A 14,104-nucleotide genomic window follows, 5' to 3' on the forward strand; every position below is an offset into this window, starting at 1 on the left:
ATTGCATCATACATGTACATGTCATTCTACACCACAATGTATTACATTCACATGTAGTCTATTATTGTCTTCAACCATAATCAGCTGTTTTCACAATATAATATAAGTGATATGAGAAATATTTTCTGGAGCATACGTTCTCATTTCAAAAACAAGCACACAATGACAACATTAAGGCAACTGTAAACTAGATGACCTGTACAATGTGTCTGCGGTGGCGGTGGTCGTTGCGCAGCGCGTGTTCAAATATCATGTAAATAAACAATGTATTTTACACGCGTTGTTTACGTCGCTATGAGTCCCATATTGAACAGGACGTGGCACAGCGACTGCCGCCCTTTAAGTGTGACCTCAGATAATTTTATGGAAAAGATGCAAGTTTCCCCCAAACACCCTATACAGATCTATCCCACAATTCTTTGCATAATCCAATATAGAGTTAATATACTGAACTATGTAACGTGCAATGTTAAACTATGACCTCAAATAATTTTGCACATTGAACTATGACCTCACATAATTTGCATGCACTGACCCTGTGTATTTTGCATACCTAGTTAGCTGAGGAGCTGATTTTGATTTGGCAAGATTATAACGTGGTGAGGTAGGTTTCTGTGGCATTGTGGGTAATCTTCCTGTGTTCCTCATTACTTCCGTCCACCTGGATTTATAATTACTGTAAACAAAATGAAAGATCATTTGATATTAGGAAGTACACACCTGGCAACTACTAGAATACTACTATCACTATCTTCCTATATTACAACTACTATTACATCTTCGCCAGCCAAAGACAATATATTCGACCAAAGCCTCAACATTAACCCATGACAGATTTCACCATGATTCACTGTATGTCGCACGCCCTCAAACAATTATATTAAGATTCACTTCATTTGCATCACCCAATCAGAACTCACGATAGAAACAACACTTTACTTTGTAAAATTAAAATGGTAGAATATAGAAATGAACGTGTTGCTAGCTTTTTCTCTGAACAAGCTTACTGACCATCAAAAAAAAGCACTTGCTGTATCTGAGGGGAATGTTGTTTTTGTTGCAACCACAGTCCTACAGGGACTGTGTTGCAATGAAGACCGGATCGGGCAAGTCGATATGTTATCAGTTTCAACAGTTTTGTCAGTTTACTAAAACACGTTTCGCACAAATATTTAGACATTCCATTGTCTTCATTCACTTGCCCATAAACAGTTTTCAAATGTTTGAATAAAAAATTTGGGAAATGTGTCGATAAAAATAAACCTTCAGTTCTTGAGTCTGCGTGACTCAGCGCAAAGCCTACACACGTCCATTGTTTTAATCTGTGACGAGCACTCAAACCTTCACATTTATGATACAGCATTGCTGATTGGTGGCGCAAGCTCCTTGGTTCGTGGGCCGGTTATGAATGGCCGGCTTTAGCAAAACCATGCGATTCAGACGATGCTACTATTACTATATTTCTATTACTGTAAAATCTGTATTAGAAACCGCGGCTTCTATTAAAATGGTACAATGCAACAGAGGGGATGCGGCTTCTATTAGAGCATCTACACATATGAGAAATGATGAATTTTTGGTTCTCAAACATTCAAAAAGAATGGGTGCGACTTCTATTAGGGATGCGGCTTCTAATACAGATTTTACGGTACTATTCATAGTGAACTGTCATAAGCTTACCTGGGAGTTCAGATGGCAAATAAATTTACTTTATATACATTGTAGCAAACTGACCAAGGTAATATTATACAACATAATAATTGCTCATATCATTGTCAAGGATTATGGAACTATTTAAAATATGTGTATTATTAGTACATTATTAAATATAATATCACATACCCCTACCCCACCCCACCAAAAAAGAAATAAGTGCATATTCATCAAATTACAAAGATTTCTGAGAAATTAATTTGTTTGATGAATATTTTATTCATTTGCTATTGTAGGACATGCCATGTATACTTACAGAATATGTTCAGACATTGGCTCATCTTGAAAGGGAACTTTTGGCAAAGCGAGTTCAGAATTGCACTGCAGAACATCTCTACGGCGTTGTACAAAAGCACTGTAAACAAGAATATTATTGTTTCTATGTAATTAGGAAACATTAAGGTTCTTTACATTGTTGTTATGGTAACTGAATCCTATTTGACAAAATTTATTTTTAACAATATTTTGGTGTTTCAGTGACACTATATATTAAACAAACTAAATACATGTATATATTTCATAGCAGAGGTTTTCTAAACCGGGGAACAGGAGCAGCGCCCTGATACTCTCGGCTTTATTAATGTATATATATGTTGTAGTCAACACAAACGTGAATATAAAATCATTACTCAATTTCACCACAATAACAAATCCTGTTATCATAGTGAAATCATTTCAAATTCTGTATATTTTCTCTAATTGTAAAACAGAAGAAATTTCAATTTTCTGTCACTTTTCACAAAATAAACCAAAAGCGTCAAATTTTTTCCATATTTTTGATTAAAACCTGTAGCCAATAGGTCTAAAATTAATGAAAACATTTTTTGCGATGTACACAAAAAATCTACATTTCTTAGCATAAAAGAGTTTGAAGGTTTGAAGAGGTTAAAACAGTTAAATTTTCATTTTGTTTAAAACTGATCTTGGGATAATGTTGACCTGGTATTGCCCTAAAGGTGTGTAGTTCTCACCACTCAGTAAATAGTGTTGTATTACAGTAGTAGAACACATAGTTACCAGTAATGTTTATATGGTTACGATATTTACTTTAGTGAAATACAAACAGGCATATTGAAGTGATGAGAATATGTTATTTATTAAGCAAGACCTCAGGGTTATAATATCTTATGCACATTTTTCATGACATAGTCATAAATGAAAATACCCAGAATTTATTCAATAAAAGCAGTCCAGAAATATTCATTTGTTTCCTTCATTTACTTATAGATACAAAATGTATATTCTAATAATTAGATATTAGTAACATGATACATATAAAACAAATAGAATAGAATAGAATAGAATAGAATAGAATAGAATAGAATAGAATAGAATAGAATAGAATAGAATAGAATAGAATAGAATAGGAGGGATCTCGCCAGCCCAAGGTGAGTGCCGGTCGGTCATGAATATTATCGAGCTATATGAATATTAATTAGCAATGAATATTAATGAGTTCGGTCGCAGTGCAAATATTTTTGGAATTAGACATTATGTTTCACAATTTTAGAAGAGTTTGAATTTAAAAATTAAATATATTCGAAATGCGAATGCTGCAGACTAAAAAACAGAAACAAATAAATTATTGTTGCAATATTAATGTCTATTGTAAAAAGTTAAATAAAACGCATTTGAAACGTTTCAGCCAGGAATATGTTCACGATCTTATTTACTCCAAAAATCGATCACGTAATTATTTGGAGTATTGTTGTAATTTATTATTCGTACCATCAATTTCTAAAACGTATATATTCACAGTAATGAACGAACAAATAAAACTTCCGAACTTTCAAAGTTACGATGTGACATAACTTACTTTGCGATGTTATACACTGGTTATACCAATAATTCCTCTTACTCAGTCATGATGCCAAGCAAAAAATGTTACTTTGTTTTTTTGATAAAGTAAAATTTGACTTAGTTTTATCGGGAGTGGATATTTTTGATCACTCGATCGCTTCGGTAAAAAACACAGCCCACCATGATGTCTGTGACGTATTAGTTGGCCGGCATGTGTCCTTCGACCCGATGGGTCAATAATTCCATTAACCAATCAGAATGCCGCATGGTACTGCCGGTAGAATCCGAAGTTTTCCGAATGGCAGTGATCATAAAAATTACATTGCGGAAGTAAAGCGATGTCGTAGCACGATGTGTTGACATCGATTTCAGTTGAAAACTGCACGATGATTATCGAAAGAGGTGATTAGCTATTTTTAAAAGGTAAAATAGGTCTTGAAAGAAGAGTTCAAATGTATTTTACCAAATCACGCAATAAACACGTTGATTTTTTTCTTGAGTAGCGTAAACTGTCAGATCGTGAACTCCTCTTTGACCATGTTATATCGGGGTGAAATTGATTTTGAAAGAATTTAAGCTTTCAATCTAAAGACTGTGTCTATCGCAGAAAGTATTTACTTACAAACAAAGAGATGATAATTTCACAAAATTGACTAGCCGCTACGTATCGTGCGACTAGGTCTATTGTTTACAAATTATAATCCACGACTGAAGGATGCGTGTCGGTCGGTACATAATTATAATAACAATCGGACAATAGTCCTGGTCGGAAGCATTTCCATGGTGGTCGCTAATTTTGAGTGCCAGTCGGGGCCGACCACCGCCGACCAGCGTGGCAAGAACCCTGGAATGGAATGGAATGGAATGGAATGGAATGGAATGGAATGGAATGGAATGGAATGGAATGGAATGGAATGGAATGGAATGGAATGGAATAGAATAGAATAGAATAGAATAGAATAGAATAGAATAGAATAGAATAGAATAGATGTATTCATACCTGGGAATTCTGTGAAATTTTTTGGCCCATTTTCTCTGTTTCTTTTGTCTGGTAGCATGTGTGCTAATTGGCACAAATTTACTCTGTGGATAATGTTGTTTTGAAGCATACATGAAGTCTCTATGTAATGCTGGCTGTAATGTTGTCCATAAAAACTGAACTTGAGTATAATTACTTCTTATTAGGACCCCTTCTAGTATCTGACATCTCTGAAAGAAAAGAGGAAAAATAATATTTCTCATTAAAATGAAAATGAATCAAAAAATATCATTTTCAACCAAAAATGACAGAAATATTTACTAAAATTAGAGAATGGAAGTTATCATAAAACATATAAAAACAGTCTAGGCTAGGCTAGTCAGTTGGCTTTGTCTTTTCATAAAAAACTGAGTATCATTTTCTTGAATAATTTCAATCCTGTATACATGTAGTAATTTTCTAATACTAACAGGGGTTTTTCTAAACCGGGGAACAGGGGCACAGCCCCCTGGTACTCTCGGCTGGCGCCCTCTTACTGAATTGCCGATTGAACTTTCAAGTCATAAATATATTTCTTGAGCCGCCCACTTCCGTGCTGCTGTATAACATGAAATCTTTCTCAAATATATTTTTCTCCGTGAAAACTTCCCAGCAACCTTCCGATATGGCGTTTCCAGGTTGATCGCCTGTGTGTGCTCCCTCTTGTTTATTTTTTCTAGAAAAACCCCTGACTAATATGAAACATATTTAGACAGATTACAGTTTTGAAAGCAAGTTTAAAGTTATCTTAATGTTACATTGTAAGTTATACCCAGACCATACTATAATACCAAACAATCCAGTTTATAGCAGTTTTGAAAGCAAGTTTAAAGTTATCTTAATGTTAAGTTATACTCAGACCATACTGTAATACCAAACAATCCAGTTTATAGCCGTTTTTAAGAAGAAGTCAAAAATAAAATGACAAAAATATTCATTAAAATGAGTGATTTGAAAGCATCATCACAAAATAAACATATCTAAAGGTACACCAAGGATAACTACATGTACATACAAAATATGAAAGCCCTTTCTAATAATCAAAAAGATTTTTTTCCCAAAATGAGTATGAAACCCATACAGCTGACATTTTTTAAGAATAAGTAAAAAATCCAGTAATATGAATAGCTCTACACTGTTGATAACACAGCTAAGAATTTGTCTCTCAAAAATTGAAGTGAGAAAATATTTCAACAAAATTCTGACTTTGAAATATGGACACGACAAGCACAAATTAATTGCATTTGGTTATGCATGTACAACTGTTTTTTATATCATATTAATTGCATTTGGTTATGCATGTACAACTGTTTTTTATATCATATTAATTGCATTTGGTTATGCATGTACAACTGTTTTTTATATCATATTAATTGCATTTGGTTAAGCATGTACAACTGTTTTTTATATCATATTAATTGCATTTGGTTATGCATGTACAACTGTTTTTTATACATGTATCATATTAATTGCATTTGGTTATGCATGTACAACTGTTTTTTATATCATATTAATTGCATTTGGTTATGCATGTACATCTGTTTTTTATATCATATTAATTGCATTTGGTTATGCATGTACAACTGTTTTTTATATCATATTAATTGCATTTGGTTATGCATGTACAACTGTTTTTTATATCATATTAATTGCATTTGGTTATGCATGTACAACTGTTTTTTATATCATATTAATTGCATTTGGTTAAGCATGTACAACTGTTTTTTATATCATATTAATTGCATTTGGTTATGCATGACATGTACAACTGTTTTTTATATCATATTAATTGCATTTGGTTATGCATGTACAACTGTTTTTTATATCATATTAATTGCATTTGGTTATGCATGTACAACTGTTTTTTATATCATATTAATTGCATTTGGTTATGCATGTACAACTGTTTTTTATATCATATTAATTGCATTTGGTTATGCATGTACAACTGTTTTTTATATCATATTAATTGCATTTGGTTATGCATGTACAACTGTTTTTTATATCATATTAATTGCATTTGGTTATGCATGTACAACTGTTTTTTATATCATATTAATTGCATTTGGTTATGCATGTACAACTGTTTTTTATATCATATTAATTGCATTTGGTTATGCATGTACATTTGTACAACTGTTTTTTATATCATATTAATTGCATTTGGTTATGCATGTACAACTGTTTTTTATATCATATTAATTGCATTTGGTTATGCATGTACAACTGTTTTTTATACATGTACATGTATCATATTAATTGCATTTGGTTATGCATGTACATGTACAACTGTTTTTTATATCATATTAATTGCATTTGGTTATGCATGTACAACTGTTTTTTATATTAATTGGCAATAAGAACTTAGCATTGTTATAATACAATTACAATGAAATGTAGGTTCAAAGAATGTTGCCATGGGAAACTTAAATAAACATGTAATGTTATTAATTACTTTAAGTCAAGTGTTTTGTCCTTTCCTTTATTTCGGTGAACAAAACGCTGTAGGAAATTATACTTGTGACATTATAGTGAAGTTATTGAGTCTTTATCATTTACATGTGCTTTTATTGACATATTTACATTGTTCATTACTTTTATAAGAAAATATGCCAAAACATACATAATATTTTAATTGTTTTGTTTCTTTATCCCAAAATTAAATATAACATGAAGAAAAATTCATGAACAACAAATGAATATTCTATATTAGGACTTTGCCGGAAATTGTGTTTCAGGTTGAGAATGAAGTGATAAATGATAATAATAATAATAATAATAATAATAATGGTTTATTAATCATAAATTACAGATACAGACAAATATCTACCATAGAAAATAAACTCAGAATAAAGAAACAATTATGGATATCATGGCTAAAAGATAGGAATTAACACAAGCGGTGCTAGTTGAATCCACTGCTTTAAAAGGTTTAATTTTTTTACGTGAGAATGTTTGAGGTGAGGGGTTTCCAAAAACCAAAAAATATCAATAATTTGTAATACTAAATACTAATAATAAATCAAAGAAAGCTTAGAAAGAACTCCTCTGTGGCGAGAGAATTTGAGACACATTAAAATTAATTCAAAATTTAAGATTAGCTTTTCAAACGAGAAGCTTGGCTACTAGTATTTTCTGCTATTTGAGATGCACAATGTGAAAACAATGTGATCCACATTTATACTACTTACAAAAATACGATTGATTTTATTTTATACATGAATGTTATGAATGTTTTTGCACCAGCCATAAATGTTTTTGAACCTGCCATAAATACACATTAGCCTTGAATCTGAACACAGATTGTAAGGCTACACATTAACAGCAATAACAACTTGAATCTGAACACAGATTGTAAGGCTACACATTAACAGCAATAACAACTTGATCCTGAACACAGATTGTAAGGCTACACATTAACAGCAATAACAACTTGAATCTGAACACAGATTGTAAGGCTACACATTAACAGCAATAACAACTTGAATCTGAACACAGATTGTAAGGCTACACATTAACAGCAATAACAACTTGAATCTGAACACAGATTGTAAGGCTACACATTAACAGCAATAACAACTTGAATCTGAACACAGATTGTAAGGCTACACATTAACAGCAATAACAACTTGAATCTGAACACAGATTGTAAGGCTACACATTAACAGCAATAACAACTTGAATCTGAACACAGATTGTAAGGCTACACATTAACAGCAATAACAACTTGAATCTGAACACAGATTGTAAGGCTACACATTAACAGCAATAACAACTTGAATCTGAACACAGATTGTAAGGCTACACATTAACAGCAATAACAACTTGAATCTGAACACAGATTGTAAGGCTACACATTAAAAGCAATAACAACTTGAATCTGAACACAGATTGTAAGGCTACACATTAAAAGCAATAACAACTTGAATCTGAACACAGATTGTAAGGCTACACATTAACAGCAATAACAACTTGAATCTGAACACAGATTGTAAGGCTACACATTAACAGCAATAACAACTTGAATCTGAACACAGATTGTAAGGCTACACATTAACAGCAATAACAACTTGAATCTGAACACAGATTGTAAGGCTACACATTAACAGCAATAACAACTTGAATCTGAACACAGATTGTAAGGCTACACATTAACAGCAATAACAACTTGAATCTGAACACAGATTGTAAGGCTACACATTAAAAGCAATAACAACTTGAATCTGAACACAGATTGTAAGGCTACACATTAACAGCAATAACAACTTGAATCTGAACACAGATTGTAAGGCTACACATTAACAGCAATAACAACTTGAATCTGAACACAGATTGTAAGGCTACACATTAACAGCAATAACAACTTGAATCTGAACACAGATTGTAAGGCTACACATTAACAGCAATAACAACTTGAATCTGAACACAGATTGTAAGGCTACACATTAAAAGCAATAACAACTTGAATCTGAACACAGATTGTAAGGCTACACATTAAAAGCAATAACAACTTGAATCTGAACACAGATTGTAAGGCTACACATTAACAGCAATAACAACTTGAATCTGAACACAGATTGTAAGGCTACACATTAACAGCAATAACAACTTGAATCTGAACACAGATTGTAAGGCTACACATTAACAGCAATAACAACTTGAATCTGAACACAGATTGTAAGGCTACACATTAACAGCAATAACAACTTGAATCTGAACACAGATTGTAAGGCTACACATTAAAAGCAATAACAACTTGAATCTGAACACAGATTGTAAGGCTACACATTAACAGCAATAACAACTTGAATCTGAACATAGATTGTAAGGCTACACATTAAAAGCAATAACAACTTGAATCTGAACACAGATTGTAAGGCTACACATTAACAGCAATAACAACTTGAATCTGAACACAGATTGTAAGGCTACACATTAACAGCAATAACAACTTGAATCTGAACACAGATTGTAAGGCTACACATTAAAAGCAATAACAACTTGAATCTGAACACAGATTGTAAGGCTACACATTAACAGCAATAACAACTTGAATCTGAACACAGATTGTAAGGCTACATATTAACAGCAATAACAACTTGAATCTGAACACAGATTGTAAGGCTACACATTAACAGCAATAACAACTTGAATCTGAACACAGATTGTAAGGCTACACATTAACAGCAATAACAACTTGAATCTGAACACAGATTGTAAGGCTACACATTAACAGCAATAACAACTTGAATCTGAACACAGATTGTAAGGCTACACATTAACAGCAATAACAACTTGAATCTGAACACAGATTGTAAGGCTACACATTAAAAGCAATAACAACTTGAATCTGAACACAGATTGTAAGGCTACACATTAAAAGCAATAACAACTTGAATCTGAACACAGATTGTAAGGCTACACATTAACAGCAATAACAACTTGAATCTGAACACAGATTGTAAGGCTACATATTAACAGCAATAACAACTTGAATCTGAACACAGATTGTAAGGCTACACATTAAAAGCAATAACAATGAGTACTGGAACTATCAAGAGTCATTCTCAATATTTTTAAAATTCTCTAGCACTATATCAATGTCAACACTGGTAGAATAGGTATTCTTATTTCTAACAATTCACTAACAATAATAGGCTAGTTTATCTCGAAGTTATTCACAGAAGAAAAGAGCTATAGTACAAAGGGAAACAATTGAAAAGCAGTGTCATCAATTGCCTTGTTTCTGTATACATTGGTGTCATTGAACCGCCATGTAGTAGGTAATTGCCTGCTGACCCACGGCTAGTTCTAATTAACTGGTTCTAATTTTCTTTGTGAGTGAACATGGCTTTGAAAACGCATTTTAAGTGATATTAGGTTGGGTTGGCACAGCAAGTGATAAGGGCTGGTCCTAGCTGACAAAACATAGTGCACAATTCACTCTAGTCTGGACTATTTAAAAATGAGCAATAAACTTTTCATTGACAAAAGAGAGCAATTTTTAATGCATTAAAAAAGATGAGAGTTGGTTGCCACAGCTAGTGCTGGTTGGTGCAGTGTGCTTTAGAGTTGGTTGCCACAGCTAGTACTGGTTGGTGCAGTGTGCTTTTAAGGTTGGTTGCCACAGCTAGTACTGGTTGGTGCAGTGTGCTTTAGACTTGGTTGCCACAGCTAGTACTGGTTGGTGCAGTGTGCTTTAGGGTTGGTTGCCACAGTTAGTACTGGTTGGTGCAGTGTGCTTTAAGGTTGGTTGCCACAGCTAGTACTGGTTGGTGCAGTGTGTTTTAAGGTTGGTTGCCACAGCTAGTACTGGTTGGTGCAGTGTGCTTTAGAGTTGGTTGCCACAGCTAGTACTGGTTGGTGCAGTGTGCTTTAAGGTTGGTTGCCACAACTAGTACTGGTTGGTGCAGTGTGCTTTAGAGTTGGCTGCCACAGCTAGTACTGGTTGGTGCAGTGTGCTTTAAGGTTGGTTGCCACAGCTAGTACTGGTTGGTACAGTGTGCTTTAGGGTTGGTTGCCACAGCTAGTACTGGTTGGTGCAGTGTGCTTTAGAGTTGGTTGCCACAGCTAGTACTGGTTGGTACAGTGTGCTTTAGAGTTGGTTGCCACAGCTAGTACTGGTTGGTGCAGTGTGCTTTAGAGTTGGTTGCCACAGCTACAATGTAGTACTGGTTGGTGCAGTGTGCTTTAGAGTTGGCTGCCACAGCTAGTACTGGTTGGTGCAGTGTGCTTTAGAGTTGGTTGCCACAGCTAGTACTGGTTGGTACAGTGTGCTTTAGAGTTGGTTGCCACAGCTAGTACTGGTTGGTGCAGTGTGCTTTAGAGTTGGTTGCCACAGCTACAATGTAGTACTGGTTGGTGCAGTGTGCTTTAGAGTTGGTTGCCACAGCTTGTACTGGTTGGTGCAGTGTGCTTTAGAGTTGGTTGCCACAGCTAGTACTGGTTGGTGCAGTGTGCTTTTAAGGTTGGTTGCCACAGCTAGTACTGGTTGGTGCAGTGTGCTTTAGACTTGGTTGCCACAGCTAGTACTGGTTGGTGCAGTGTGCTTTAGGGTTGGTTGCCACAGTTAGTACTGGTTGGTGCAGTGTGCTTTAAGGTTGGTTGCCACAGCTAGTACTGGTTGGTGCAGTGTGCTTTAAGGTTGGTTGCCACAGCTAGTACTGGTTGGTGCAGTGTGCTTTAGAGTTGGTTGCCACAGCTAGTACTGGTTGGTGCAGTGTGCTTTAAGGTTGGTTGCCACAGCTAGTACTGGTTGGTACAGTGTGCTTTAGGGTTGGTTGCCACAGCTAGTACTGGTTGGTGCAGTGTGCTTTAGAGTTGGTTGCCACAGCTAGTACTGGTTGGTACAGTGTGCTTTAGAGTTGGTTGCCACAGCTAGTACTGGTTGGTGCAGTGTGCTTTAGAGTTGGTTGCCACAGCTACAATGTAGTACTGGTTGGTGCAGTGTGCTTTAGAGTTGGCTGCCACAGCTAGTACTGGTTGGTGCAGTGTGCTTTAAGGTTGGTTGCCACAGCTAGTACTGGTTGGTACAGTGTGCTTTAAGGTTGGTTGCCACAGCTAGTACTGGTTGGTGCAGTGTGCTTTAGAGTTGGTTGCCACAGCTAGTACTGGTTGGTACAGTGTGCTTTAGAGTTGGTTGCCACAGCTAGTACTGGTTGGTGCAGTGTGCTTTAGAGTTGGTTGCCACAGCTACAATGTAGTACTGGTTGGTGCAGTGTGCTTTAGAGTTGGCTGCCACAGCTAGTACTGGTTGGTGCAGTGTGCTTTAAGGTTGGTTGCCACAGCTAGTACTGGTTGGTGCAGTGTGCTTTAGAGTTGGTTGCCACAGCTACAATGTAGTACTGGTTGGTGCAGTGTGCTTTAGAGTTGGCTGCCACAGCTAGTACTGGTTGGTGCAGTGTGCTTTAGAGTTGGTTGCCACAGCTACAATGTAGTACTGGTTGGTGCAGTGTGCTTTAGGGTTGGTTGCCACAGCTAGTACTGGTTGGTGCAGTGTGCTTTAAGGTTGGTTGCCACAGCTAGTACTGGTTGGTGCAGTGTGCTTTAGAGTTGGTTGCCACAGCTACAATGTAGTACTGGTTGGTGCAGTGTGCTTTAGAGTTGGCTGCCACAGCTAGTACTGGTTGGTGCAGTGTGCTTTAGAGTTGGTTGCCACAGCTAGTACTGGTTGGTACAGTGTGCTTTAGAGTTGGTTGCCACAGCTAGTACTGGTTGGTGCAGTGTGCTTTAGAGTTGGTTGCCACAGCTACAATGTAGTACTGGTTGGTGCAGTGTGCTTTAGAGTTGGCTGCCACAGCTAGTACTGGTTGGTGCAGTGTGCTTTAGAGTTGGTTGCCATAGCTAGTACTGGTTGGTGCAGTGTGCTTTAGAGTTGGTTGCCACAGCTAGTACTGGTTGGTACAGTGTGCTTTAGAGTTAGTTGACACAGCTAGTACTGGTTGGTGCAGTGTGCTTTAGAGTTGGTTGCCACAGCTACAATGTAGTACTGGTTGGTGCAGTGTGCTTTAGAGTTGGTTGCCACAGCTTGTACTGGTTGGTGCAGTGTGCTTTAGGATTGATAGCCAAAGTGATCAAGTGTCGGTTGACACAGTAAGGGGGGGGGGGGGGGGTTGAAATGTGTCAAGGGTTAGTTGGTGCAGGTATCAGTAACTTAGGCCACAGTCAATGTCAGTTTTCCAATAATATATAAATAAGTTTTGAGGAAAATAATAACGTGTTACATGTACCGGATTCTGTCGTAAATTGGCCCAGGGCCGTTAAACGACAGTTTGGGTTTTACAAAAAATAAAATGGGACCAAGAAATCGCCCAGGGAGATTTTTTGGCAGTTTTTTAAGGTGTTATTTCAATCTTTTCTGATGCCTAAAAGTTTAGCCGTAGGTCAATGACGCATATTCAAGAATATTGATGTTTATTGTGACTAGCGTGAATGGGTAGCTTCGTTTCGACAATGAGCTGTTATCGCTGTAAACAATGTTAAATTATTATTCAAATGCTCAGTTTATCTTTTGAAAACAACAAATTTTTTTATTTAAAAACAAATCATGTCGCTTTCCCATCAAAATCCAAGCAAAAAGATCGTACAACATCGGCAAATCTCTTCCGTGCTGCGTTCAATAACATTAACATATTTAAATGAGCTATGGTAATTTGAACACGTTGGCATCATCCATCGTTTTCATTGGTTAATTATCAATTTGACCTGTCGATCAAAGAACAGCGTTCAGGTCAAAACATGGTGGATATTCATTTCTACAGCATCGAGTGTTGAAAATGCGATCGGAATCATTCGCTTACGATGAAATAAGTTGAAATTTATTTGCATTTCATACCAATTCAAAAAAATTATTTTTTTCACGTTATTTTAATCATTACTAGGTAATAATCAACAATCATGAAACGCAGCATGACCGGATTGCGCTACTGTGATCATTTGCTTTTAACTAATGCAGTTAGGTTCGTTTTTATTTGAAACTTCTTTTAGAATATACTGCTGTTAGAAAATGAAACAAAATAATTGTATTTGGCGCACGAGGTTCGTTAATGTGATTTTTTGGGAGAAAGATGCGTG

General features: G+C 35.7%; 1 protein-coding gene across 1 annotated transcript in view; it reads right to left on the reverse strand.

Annotated features, from left to right (window-relative positions):
- LOC100378122 (uncharacterized) overlaps window positions 1-14,104 on the reverse strand; it is a 42,994-nt gene that overhangs the window by 25,792 nt on the left and 3,098 nt on the right. Inside the window, exons 2-4 of the mRNA XM_078010774.2 lie at window positions 4,514-4,722; window positions 1,970-2,068; window positions 554-676 (exon numbers count right to left, since the gene is read on the reverse strand). Coding sequence (XP_077866900.1) covers window positions 554-676; window positions 1,970-2,068; window positions 4,514-4,722 — 431 coding nt within the window. The remainder of the gene's footprint in view (window positions 1-553; window positions 677-1,969; window positions 2,069-4,513; window positions 4,723-14,104) is intronic.

Source organism: Saccoglossus kowalevskii, chromosome 12, assembly GCF_978046115.1.
Source record: "Saccoglossus kowalevskii chromosome 12, keSacKowa6.1, whole genome shotgun sequence".
Lineage (NCBI taxonomy): Eukaryota > Metazoa > Hemichordata > Enteropneusta > Harrimaniidae > Saccoglossus > Saccoglossus kowalevskii.